The sequence below is a fragment of the Narcine bancroftii genome, chromosome 4 (assembly GCF_036971445.1).
Source record: "Narcine bancroftii isolate sNarBan1 chromosome 4, sNarBan1.hap1, whole genome shotgun sequence".
Classification (NCBI taxonomy): domain Eukaryota; kingdom Metazoa; phylum Chordata; class Chondrichthyes; order Torpediniformes; family Narcinidae; genus Narcine; species Narcine bancroftii.
This window is the reverse complement of record NC_091472.1, coordinates 187,841,796-187,855,137: the sequence shown is the minus strand read 5'-3', so window position 1 is coordinate 187,855,137 and position 13,342 is coordinate 187,841,796. Positions and strand designations below refer to the sequence as shown.

General features: G+C 38.8%; 1 protein-coding gene across 4 annotated transcripts in view; it reads right to left on the bottom strand.

Moving 5' to 3' along the window:
• The window catches only part of rsrc2 (arginine/serine-rich coiled-coil 2), a 54,208-nt gene that overhangs the window by 3,520 nt on the left and 37,346 nt on the right, over positions 1–13,342 (bottom strand). For 3 of the 4 annotated variants that reach the window (XR_011356259.1, XM_069933233.1, XM_069933235.1), the window contains exons 7-10: positions 10,539–10,621; positions 3,654–3,695; positions 1,979–2,202; positions 54–143 (exon numbers count right to left, since the gene is read on the bottom strand). Coding sequence is in view for 3 of the 4 variants with exons in the window: in XM_069933233.1 (XP_069789334.1) it covers positions 54–143; positions 1,979–2,202; positions 3,654–3,695; positions 10,539–10,621 (439 nt within the window). In the remaining variant the exon portion in view is untranslated. The remainder of the gene's footprint in view (positions 1–53; positions 144–1,978; positions 2,203–3,653; positions 3,696–10,538; positions 10,622–13,342) is intronic. The other variant, XM_069933234.1, reaches the window with a different exon arrangement.

The following is a 13,342-nucleotide window of genomic DNA, read 5'->3' as shown; positions in this document are numbered from 1 at the left end:
ATAAACATTTAAAAAAAAAACACATTTTTTCCTTTACTGTTATTTCAACTTACCTTGATGCCCATTAACTTCCGGAATTTTACATTCTGGTCTTTATTACCAAAATTTAGCTTCTCCCATAATTCTGCAGTCTGTGACTTATCCTTGAACAAAGTACATTAAAAAAAAATCAATTATACTGACAGAGAAAGTGATATTTTACAGAAAAAGTTTGGAAAAGAAGCAGGCAGAGAAATAGCATCTCTTATTTCTACTTGCAAGTACTTTGCTCTCATAGGCAGTTCACCAAGCAAGGTGAGCATTAATGACATGGAATTGGACATCATTTCAAACCCTACAAGTGACAAAACTTTGAAATACAATAAAGAGTGAAATAAAAAATGAACAGTAAACATATATGTCAGAATATAGATTGGTGAAATGCTCAGTAACTCTGGAGATACATGCAAGCACTAAAGAATGATACGTTATCTTTGAAAACTGCTTCAACACTGGTAAAAGTTATGGGGATGGGAGGGGTCTGCTCATAAATCTTTTGGTAACAACCAGTTACCAAATTATGCATCTTGATAAAAATATCTGGACTTGAAATATTGAATGACCATTTCTACCCATGGATGTTATCTGATCCATCAAGTTCCTCCAGAATCTCTGCTCAAGATTCTAGCATCTGCAGCTTATGTTTCACTATTTGTTTTGATCCATGTAACATCATGAACAGTAACTAATAGTACAATTTTTTGGGCAACCTGATGCCTACCTATTCTTCTCCCATAATTCAAAACAAAAGTCAGCATTGTTATACAAATCAGATTGTTTTTAAAACTGAATCGAGTCCCTCACTTCTTCTAATAACACAAATCTAAGAGCAGAATTCTGGAAGCAGTAACGCTCATGATAAGCATAATCAAATATATGGAACCCTTCTCCAAAGCATGAAATGATTAAAGTTGCTCAGACTGCCCTCAATCCAAAACTGGCAATAACTGACCACCACTCTCCAATTATGTCTTTTCGTTGTCCCATTATATAATTATCTCTTCCCCCTGCTTACCTTGAACTGCCCTTAGTTTCAACTCTTGGAAAGCCACAGAATGTCAATTACTGAATTCATAATTATTTTATTCTTACATTTATATGTCCCAAATCATGCATATGGACTTGCTCTTTCAAGTAGAATAATTTACAAAGCCAAGATTCTACATATCTTCTATTTTTTTCTTCTTCAATTATTGTGGGCCATTCACAACATCAATCACCTTGTTTTTATTCAGGATTAATATTATTGAATGTCACCTTGCTGAGATGGCAGATTAGTTTGAGATTATACTATACAGATAAACCCAAATCATCTATCATCAGTAATGCTCAAATATCTCAGTGCTTGAAGTATTATTCTCAATTTGGAACACAAGAGTGTTAGCAAAAACACTGGATTTGCCCATTGGTGCCAAATATTTGCTATCATGCAAGGGCTACCCACAGCATGGTCCCCAAACTCTTGAAACATCTTAAATGGTCAGCAGAAAATAGCTTTAGGTTAAAGATCTGACCTTACAAAGGCCACTGTGTGCAGGTCTGAGACCATTTTCATCTAGTATCCTTCAACTCTTCTGCCTCTCCTGCTTCCCACTCAGCAATCCCATCTTACTGTCCTTAATGACAGCCACCTCCCCCTAGGTGCCTTTCATCTGAACAGAACACTACCCACTTGATCATAATTTTGAATCAAATCCATCTGTTTTGATCCTCTGACAATCTGCCCAATATCAATTATTTATCTGGTTCATCTACCCTATACATCATCTTCTCTGACATCCCCAGTCTCCCAGGTCTTTAATCTCTTTCTGCACAGAAGACTACCCTGCTCTTAGTTGGTGGGCAGTGAAGGAGGTAATAAGAGAATAAAAATGGAAATGTTTGCATCAAAGACTCCCCCATCGCAGATAAAGCTGATACAGCACTCAGTAGAACTCACCCCTTCCTTCTTGTTCTGCCAAAGGAGTTTACGTTTCTTCTCTTGTTCTGCAAACTTCATTGGGTTGACAGCAGTTGGGTTGTAATAACTAGGTACTGCTATGCCAGTTTCAGCCAGTGCCTTGGCTTGGAGAGCTGCCATCTGTGCAGCCATTGCAATCTGAGGTGTAACTTGAGTACCAGATGCCAGGAGTGCAGCAACATTGAGAACGGATCCACTACTAACTGTTAAAAAATATCAGAAATTTGATCACCCATATCTTTTCATAAACATTCAACTCTTAATTGTGGAATGTCTATATACTCATTTACAGTGCTGCTCAAGGTGCATTTAATGGCATAAAAAAGCAACTTGATTTTTACCCCCATTGACCTCAATTTTGGATCCAGAGGGCATTATCAGTAGAATGCACCCTACAATGTTACAATATCATCGTGGCTCACACAGACCCTTGACCTAATCACTTAAAAGGATAAGCAAAGTGAAGACATGGAACACTTTAAAAAAAAAATTCACACAACAAATTGATAAGCAGAGATTGCTATTTGTTCATTAGAACAAAAGTGACAAAGTACATGAGAAGGTAAAGCGAATCTTGCCTGTGACAAATTTTAAAAAAGTTATATTTACAACCTATTTTATCCTCTGACCCATTCCACAAGTGTTTTTTTAAGCAAAACTCAGGTCAAAATTCTCAAGTTTACAAACATATCCTTTATATAATTACAAAAAAAATGCAAACTTCTCCCCCCACAAAAATAAAATCACACCTTCCACTGTTCCAACAAATGCAAACAGAAGCATATACATTTTCTTAATGGTGGGAGAGACCAAGTAGTATTGAGAATAAAAGTGAGTTAGATATTGATCCACAGGGACAAAAAGGCTGATGAGTGGTGACCTTTAACTGGAATGCAAAAAAAGGAGCAGTTGGACTAAATTGTAAGGAACATAATGCAATATTATTCTGGATCTGAGTGAGAGAGTGTGTATATCATGCTATGCAAAATCTGAAATCTTTCAGAACTGAAATCAGGTCCTCCCCTCCTCCCCACCCACACCAAAAGAAAAAAAAAACTGGAGTAGATATCTGGAACTCACTCTCCTCAAACTGAGTGTCTTCGTGTCACATTAAGTTTAAGACATTTATTGGTTGGTACAACACCAAGCAACGAGATGCTGGAGTGGGTAAATAAAATTGAGGTAGAGTGAACCAGGGTTACCATGTCACATTCTTCACAATTTATTTTTTAAAAAACCACACAAACCACAACAATATCCTTCAAAGTACTTTTATTTACACCTGCACGCTCGCCCTTAATGTTACAGTCCCTTCTGGGAGTATTGCCTCTGGCCAGGAAATAAATTGTTGTTTAGGTTTAGGCATAAACTCTGTCGATATTATCTGTGAAAATTCATTAACATCACCAATCAGGATTGATAGAGAGTAGAACACCAATAAGTAGTTTTATTCAACAGATGAATAACTGTTTCCAGTCTTTATGACAGGAAAAATATAGATTAAATCTAAATTTTGAATTTTACATTTCATCAAATACTCCAATACATGAAGACTAACCAGAAAAAAAGTGTTGACATCTGGAGTGATTTGAAAGGAACAAATAGGATTATGAAGGAACATAGTTTACTAAAAATAGATATTAAGTTCTCCTACCTGTTGGCTGGTTGACATTTCCAAGTGATCCATTAGGTGTGTCTGTTGAAAATAAATAGTGCTTATTTTTCAGCAGTATTTGTCCAGTTACAATTTTTCAAAATTAAATTTTAAACATTTTGGCAGTTTCTGTTTTCCATGCACAATAATATTCATGACATCTGCATTTTGGCAGCAATTATCAGGGCTCACACTGCAGTGATATTCTCATGGGAGTTTATTGAACAACCAATGGTCCAAAACTTGTAATCCATGCATATATTCATAAAATGGTACTGTCTATCTTGGTAACAATATTCTCCTTCTTAAATTTAACAACCTGGATTCTCTATTTTTGAACTGATAGAAATTTAAAAAAATCCAATATAACTGGTTATACTGTCCAGTAACATATTATTTGCAATTCTATTTCTTTCCAAACAAGTTGACTAAATTACAAATTTGTTCCAGATGTCAAAATGTAACCTTTTTCAATCTGAAATTGAAAATTGGTTTACATCTGGGCATCCACTAAATAATGTAGAAATCAAAATCTCAATCACATTTTATCCACAAGTCTGTACATGTAAAATAGAAACTTCAAAATTTCATTTTGAAATGAGCATCTTTGGAAGTACTGGACAGATACAGCTCAAAAACCATCAACAGATACATCTAGGGTGAACAGAAAAAAAAACACAGACATCAGAAATGAATCTATATATCTCATTAGTAAATGACTCAGTTTTACAAGTGAAAAAGAAAAGAATACATATTTTATAAAAATTGAGCAGAAGAATGCTGCATGCCGATTCTGTATCATATAAAGTCCAAATCATTGCTGAAATAATACTGTGGAGGAAAAAAAAAATCACAGATTTCCACAAAATATCAATGGTTGAAAAGTGGCAACCAACATAAAATTGACAACATTTTTTTTCTTTTAAAAGGGGATAAATTATTTTAGTCATTCCTGCAAGTGTACTCGGTGGAAATATTCCACAAAAGGGAAAGAGGATTTTATTTCATATCGAGAAAGTATCCAATCTTTCATTCTATGTTTCCAACTCCGAAGTTTGCAACTTCAATACTACAATATACCATATATTTTGGCGAATAAATTGACTGGTGTACAAGTCGACCCCCATTTTTCAGCCTAATTTTAAGGGGTTTATGGTATATCCAGCGTATAAGTCAACCTAAATTTTCTGGATGACCCATTGACTGGTGTACAAGTCCACCCCCAAAGATTGCTGGGAGATGGTTGGAGGTGATTGCTATCATGGAGGGTCCAATGACAAAACAAAAATATGAAGTGAGTTCTAAGTTGAAAGGGATAGAAATGGCCAAGAAAACCAACAGAGCTGCTGCAAGGAACTTTGATGTATGTGAGAAATTGTTAAGAGATTGAAGGAAGAAAGAAAAGACTAAGAAAAATACCAAAAAGGTAATGTTAGTTGAGAAAAGGAATCATTTGTTGGTCAGAGTTGGAAAATCACATTGCAGAATGGGTACAGGAACAGAGGAAAGATTGCTACAGTCGCACCCAGACCTCCGTAAAGATTTTGAGGCTACAGTAGGCTAATGCAACCGTTTCATGAATAGGAAAAATATGGTATTACGACAAAAAAAAATCAAAAATTGCACAGAAACTACCAAAAGATCATGATCATAAAATTGTAAGTTTTCACCAGTTTATTATACGTAACTGTATTGGAAAATATTGGAAACATGGATGAAACCCCCATGAATTTCAACATGATGGGCAACAGAACAGTGCAAACCAGAAGTACAGGCCATGAAAGGTACAAAGTTCGACCCATGGTAATCTTAAAGCTGAAATAAAATTCCCAGTAGGTATTTTTGTACATTTTCATGAAAAAGGATAGATGGATAAAAAAGTGTCAAACTATGGATTAACAATGCGTGGAACAGGCGGCCAGGCGGTTTACGCAAGGAATTTGCTGGTCTGGGATATGTTTTGTAGCTACTTAACTGAGAATACAAAGTAAATTAGCACAAATCAACACATGGTGGTTATCCCATGTGGTTTGACGTTTATACTGCAACCTCTTGATGCCTGCTTGAACAAGCCATTCAAAGACCATAAGCATGTGGAATGGAATACATGGATGTCGAGTGCAAAAAAGTAGTTTACAAAAAGAGGAGCAATGGGTGCTGCATCACTTGTGCTGTGTAACTTCGTGCTCAAGGCATGGGACAGTTAGAGACTGTGATAAAATTGTTTAAAAAGTGCCGTACCTATTGTGCAATTGATGATATGGAAGATTGTGGGTCATTAACAATGAAGCTGAAACCACCTCATGAGATAAAAGACTGGGACCCATATGATGACTGTTTAAACTGCTAAGAGTATGGATGAGCTTGCTTCCAACTTTGCTTCAGACAATGATAGTGACTTTGAAGGGTTTTAATTGTGTTGTTTTCAATAAAAATCTCAGTGAAAATCTGTTGCAGTCAGGTTTTGTTTTGGTTTCTCAGTGTTGACTTATTCCAGATCAGCGCAGATTGGATTTTGAGCTGAATTTAAGCCTCAAAAGTATATCCAGCGTACAAGGTGACCCCCATTTTCTGAGTTTTTTTTTGGGTTTCACGACTCTACTTGTATGCCAAAATATATGGTTGATAGCTGGAGAAACAAGTTTCACTTTTATCACGTATCAGTTTTATCACATACAAGAAATGCAATGTTGGAGATGGTTTTGTGAGCAGACCATTGGACATGCATTGGAATCTTGTACTGTGTTTTGTTATGCAAAGTGTAAAATTACAGGGAAAGGTCAATTGATCAGAGTAATGGCAACATAAATTTATTACTTTGGGATACTATTTTTAAATCTAGTGGTGCACAATCTCACATTTGTGAATGTTCTTTTGACAGAATGTTATTCCTGTCAACCACGATAGTCACATTTTCCAAGAAACTAAACATACAGCTCAATTATGTGAAACCTTAATCATAGATTTAAATTTAAAGGATTTGAGCAGATAAGTTTGCCAGTAAACTAACACTAGCAAACGCTCAGTGAACCCACCGAACCGGATACTTTTCCCAATGATAGGAGGGTTCAAAGAGTTATCACTGGACACACATGGAGTCCTAACCATGTGGGAGCTTGTATTAATAACTCCGTGTGTGGGTGTCCTGTCAGGTGTGTGTGTGATTGTGTACCTGTTCACTGACAGGGACCACATCACTGATTGCAGAAATGAAGGCAGCTGGAAACGATCCCAAGGTTGGATTATAAAATCTACAGGTGGAATGATGACCGTCAGGAGTTCAGCCATTTGATTGGGAAATGGCATGCCAGTTGATTGAGTCGGCAGGTTGAACATCTGTGATGAGAAGATAGGGCACCATGTGGTCTCCAATCTGGGGTTACTGTGGTTTCCCAGGGCTGGGCGGGAGGAGTTTTGGGGGAGGTGCAGGGGGGAGAAGGAAAGTCATAGGGAACCCCTATGGTTACTGATATCCCAGCTTAGGCTCCAGTGGGATATTATGTCTGAGTTAAATCATCAGGGTGCCCAGAAAGATAGGGAGATAGAATCCCTGCAACATGAGTGTTGGGAACTAGAAGAGGCACTGCAGCTTTACCAAGGGCATGCGACCAACTTTGCGTGAATGGATGGTGATAACCCTGAGGAAATCGAGTCCCACAACATATTTTCTCCTCCCTGCATACCCGAAACTTTACAAGCCCGACCAGTGACCACGGGGTCCCAGTGTGCAACGAGAGAACCCCACTGATTCTCAAAAATGAAGGGACCTCGGATGGGTACGTATGTAGTCATTGTGAGATAATGGAGTCCCACAACTACTCTGCTAAGGGGCTAACCGGGCAAGGGGACCGATACCAGCGAACACTTAACCATGCCGCTGCTTCAGTTGGGAGATGAGGGGGCTCTCAATTCCTTTCTCTCTCATTGGGAAACGAGCACCCTATACCAGACCTACAGATGATTGCCAACACCTTGTGGGTGCTGCCTGAAGAGGCTGATGGCAACACACTATGGTAACAGGTTCCCTGCCCTCCCAGAATGGGGCCAACACGGCCAGCCTCATTAGCACACCGTAGGCATGGATTGTTAGGGAGTGGGGACAGATCGTGGGTATTTATGAGGGCACCCACAAGCACCACCTTTCAGGGAGCATAAAGGTGACTGGTAGCTTGGTGGGCTATTTAGACACCGTCACACGCCCCGTCTATCGAGGTGTGGTCTTGCCCCTCATGGAACTGGCAACAAGGATGGCAGTCCAGGAAGCCATTATCCTCCTGGAGGGATTGGAGTTCACGGAGTGGAGGATACCTGCTCAAGTTTTCAGGGCTAAAGGGGAAGTTCAGTGACATCACCCTGCTGATGTCTCACAGACATTTGAGCTCTCTGGAGAGAGAAATGCCAGGCGAGGGGGTGGGGGGTGGAAGAGCCCTGTAGATATGGAACTTCCCATATGCTGCCCACTCCAACCTGGACCAGTCTCAGTAATTCTTTGTTTTCATTATCAAGAGAAGGATTGTGTTATTCATCAAGCTCATTGGAATAGAAATTTGAACCATCAGGATCAACAAATTTGAATTTCTGAAGATTTCTGCTTTAAAGTAATGGATATCCGGAAAGAATATAGAGATGCTATGATTGAGTTATTTAAGAAAGGAGTTCGACCTGCTTTGTTGTATCCAGCCCGTCTGCGAATCACCTTGGAAGATGGCCTTAAGAAATTTTTGAATTCGATGGAAGAAGTTTTAGCTGACACCATCTGTAATATAGCCTGTGTCTGAAGCTGTTCTCATTTTAAAACATTTTTTTTTCTTTGGTTAAGGGGATGTCTGACTGCTCTTTTCTGGTGTTAATTGACTTAATAATTACATTTTTTTAAATTTAAATTTTGATGTTAAAGATTTAAATAGTCTATTAATCTTACTTCATTAATGTTTACAGTATACACCTATTTTGATTATTAATTTATTAATACTGCAAGTGATATTCTGTATACAGTTTATTATAATGACCGGTGGGAAAATGTGGTCAGCATTGAAATAACGTATAACGTGTAAATCTATTTTAGGTTTGGAAAATATTTTAATAATCAACTAAGTTTTAGTGTTCATGTTACTGAGCTTGGAAAGTTAAATGTGGATCTTTATAATTTAAGGAGCCTTCTTTTTTAAAAAAAATTACTACTGATTTGAAATTATTTACAAGGTTTAAAGTTTCATGATGTTAATGCATCTGCGTAGGTTTTTTAAATTTCAGTTGAAAATGGGAATGGGACATGTTTCTACTGTGTATGTGCAAATATTGCTTATCTTTATGCTATCGTATTTTTCACTTTGGTTAAGCTTCTTTCTATAGAATCTTTCTTTCTTTGGGGAAAAATTATTACTGTATATTTTGGCGTTCAAGGCAACTGGTGTACAAGTTGACCCCCATTTTTAGCCTAATTTTAAGGTATATCCGGCATATAAGTTGACCCCCATTTTTTGGGCTGAGTGGATCACCCAGGATCAACCCAACATTTTTAAAAACATCCCAATTGCAAGGAACAAAGCTGATTAAATGGAAATACAATACTCCACCTACACATATACAATGGTTAAATGAAATTATGTCTTAAGCTTAAAAAAAAATAGATATGCCATTAAAGAGTCAAATATTAACTTTCAAAAGATGTGGGGCCCATTTATGGACTATTATCATAACCTAAAGAATTAGGGTTGTTCTGAAGCTTTGGTATTGTGCATCTTCAGGTTGTTGTCACTTGATTCCGATGTGTTAGCTTTTAACCTTGTTTAGTGGTAGGGGTTTTGAATTATGTGTTTAAAAAAAAATTCTTATCTTTTGAATTGTACATTACAATATAACTGTACTGTTCAATTTTGCATAATATATCAATAAAAATATTTTAAAAAGAAAGAAAATCATGCAAATCTTTTGAGTGGTATAGAGAATGTAGTTCATTAAAAAGGAAATTAAGGAGGGCACAGATGAAGTTGAGTCGAATTTGAAGAGATGCTGTAAGTATATATTAAAGGTTTAAAAAAAAGTAACTATGGAGAGTTTATTGACATGTAGACCCACAGGAAATGTGCAAGATTCTCCATAAGTATTCATTTTTAAATCAAAAAATGTTTGAAATTAAATTTAGACATACACATGGTAACAAGACTTTTTGGTCCACAAACCTGTGCCAGTCAATTAACCTACAACTCCAGTACATTTCGAACGTGAGAGGAAACTGGACCCCCCGTGGAAAGCCCACACAGGCTCGGGGAGAATGTACAAACTCCTTAGCGCAGGATTCCAATCCTGGACCCGATCGCTGGTGCTGTAACAGCGTTGTACTAACCTCTACACCAACCATGCTGCTATCTGTACTTAATGTGGAGAACGATATGAAGGCTATGGAACTCATAGAAGTAAATAGCGATGGCTTGAAGAGAGCAGGTGCAGGTGTTAAATTACATTAAGATAAATCCCTGACAGAAATTTATCTATCATTAATAGATATGGGCAAGTGGCCAGAAGAGTGAATGTTGTGGCTTTTAAAAATTCTGCATGGACAGGCTAGTAGACAACACATCATTGAGATTACCATCAGCTGTGGCTTCTGGAGGGGATTCTGAGCTAGGATCTACACTGACAATCCTTCAGTACTGCTGAGTCAAAGAGTTGCACTTTCATTACTAAATTGTATGCTTCTCCAAAGGGATGCTAGTACATAATATAAAAAGTCACTTATTTCCACCTTCTCAAGGATGACCAAGGATGAATAATACGCATCTTGCCAGTGATGCACATGTTCCATGAGTATTAAAATGTCATACCACTATTCTCTGCTTGACATAGTTTTGCAAGTTGTATCATACACCAATTAAAAAAAAATACCTGTAACATCTGTTTGTTCCACTTTTTGTTTCTCCAGTAATTCTTTTTCTTTTTGTTCCTGAAGCTTCTTTGCTCTTTCAAGCCTGTAATTCAAAACGATACTTTAGGACTATTTGGCTTCACTGATGAATTTAAGATATTTTTAAGTTCTAGTTTTGGGTAAATTATATACAGTTACCATATTATAGGTTAGTTAATTGGAAAGGTCTTTTCCACAGATACCAAATCATCAGCAATGCCCTCTTAGCAATACATCGGAAACCTGTTACTAGGCAACTCCATTTATGAGTAAAAGTGACATAAAGGACTCACACCTGAAATATTGGCTATGCCACTGCTACATAAAGAATGCTGTGTGACCTGCTGAGTTTCTCCTGTACTTTTGTGGATTGAACAACATTCACAGGATCTGTAGACTTTCTTGTTTAATTCCATTTAATCAATATATTTTTGTTCACATTTTAGAATTAAAAAAAAACGGTGGTGCTGCCGGAGCTGCTGAAACAGCAGCGGTGCCGCTGGTATAGACCTAGGGAGAGCGGAGGGACAGTGCTCCTCTGCAGGGTCCAACCACCCAGTCCTAATACCAATGGTTCCCTACAGGGTTTAAATGCCCTGTTAAAAAGAAGCCGGGGGCTGCAGGTTCTAGGAGAGTAGTGGACCAGCGCAGGGCACCAGAACTGGGAGAACACACCCTGTTAAGAAGGAGCATAGGAGGTGGCCCTACAGGACAGTGACCATGGCAGTGGACATGTGAGGGGCTTCAGCGGCTGAAGGACCACACAGTCTGCAGGCGACTTCCAGTCAAAGAAACCACACAAGCTGCAGGTTGCCGGAGATCCAGGTATAAGAACTGCAATCCGAGAGGGTGCTGAGGGCATAAAGGACCTCAGACGCTGAAGGTTTCCTGATTGCATCGCAGGTTGGGATCAGGAACTCAGGTTGTCGATGATTCAAACAGGAATCTGTGTGGCTGCAGGAGCGCTTGAGGCAAATTCACAGACATTCTGTGACTTTTCTTCACTTTCTCTTATTGTAAGGGGTGCTGGGCAAGCTAATGCTGCCTTTACAGCAGATTAAAGAAACTTGTGTAATATTACATTTTTTGTTTTATTACATGACAATAAAATAATCTTGAACTTGACTATTTGGCAGTTATGATTTTAAGATTCAATTTGTGATTTTCCTTTTCCCATCTAACCAAAAGATATTTTATTGTGAAACATGTCTGTAATGGAAATTGTCTATTATTATTTCAGCTTAGTTTCACTACTAATGAAATACAATTCAATTTACAATAAGATACATAGACTTTTAACAGAAATTACAGTGGTAATTGGATACTTAGAATCATACTTAGAAACAGGCCATTTGGCCCAATTCATTCACATCAACCACTGGGCTCATTTTTCTCTTAATGCTACCACTTTGTTCAGAGACCTACAGTGCCTTCCATCATGCTTGGACAGATTTTTTTCTTTTATTTGCCTTTGTACTTCAGTTTTAAATTTATAATCAAACAATTCACCTGATTCAAATGTACATTGCAGTTTTTATTCCAGGTTATTTGAATACATTTTGGTTTGACCATGTAGAGCTTACAGCACTTTTTATAACAGTTGTCCCATTTCAGAACACCATGTTTGGGACATTTGGCTTTTATAGGTGTTTGTGATTACTCAGGCGTGTTTAATTGTTTCATTGGTACAGAGCGAGGGTTGCTTCTAAGCTTCTGATCACCTTTGGAGTCTGTAGTTGCCATTTTTCAACAAGGACCCGAATTGTGCCAGTGAAATATAAAGAAACCATTATGAGGCTTAAAACAAGAATAAAACAGTAAGAGACATTTAACCAAACCTTAGGATTACCAAATTCAACTGTATGAAACATCATTAAGAGTGAGCATACTGGTGAGCTCAGTAATTGTAAAGCGATTGGTAGGCCAAGAAAGACTTCCACTGCTGATGACAGAAGAATTATAACCAAAATTTAGAAAGTTCCGCAAAAAATCCAATAGATCAGAAACACTCTTCTAGAGATAGGTGTGGATGTGTCAATGACTACTGTTCACAGAAGATTACATGAACAGAAATACAGAAGTTACAGTAGGCTTTTTCAGGTGCATTCTCCGCTAAGAATGCGCCTGAAGAAGCAGAAGCGTCTCTTTAAATTGCAGTTCAGGTGGCAGCGTTGAAAGTGCAGCGCTGGTCACCTGAAAGGACAGCTGTGCCAGGATGCGCATCTGGGCGCATTCTGGCTCCTGTTCCTTGGACAGTCAATTCAGGATGGCTGACTGTCAGCTGGGACAGCGGACGTCCCCACACTGATCTCACTGCCCCGCTCATGGGGCTGGAGCGGCCGGTGGGTGAGTACAGGGGCTGGAGCACTGGCAGGGAGAAAGGGGCTGGGGCGGCCGGCGGGGGAGTACGGCACTCGAATCGGGTACCAGCATTGTTTCGGACAGCCCCCTTCTCCCCCGCCAGCTGCTCCAGCCCCGCAGTTCCCGCGCTGACAGTCCAGCCAGCTGCTCCTGCCCCGATGTTCTGCGCCGAGGGAAAGGGGCAGCTGGGAGAGGAGCTGTCTGACGCTCACCAGCTGATTGTCATCCCAAATGCAGCCGCTTTTAGGCGGCAGATGGCTGGGGAGGCCACTGTTCTGCGGCGATTATCCCTCTTGGAGGAGGGTTACAAAGTTCATCTTGCAAGCGCCACCTGCACATTCGCGTGACCTCCCCACAACCACATACTGCCAAAATATGCAGCTTTACAAACGGGGCAATTGGCCACCTGAAAGTGCCTACTGCA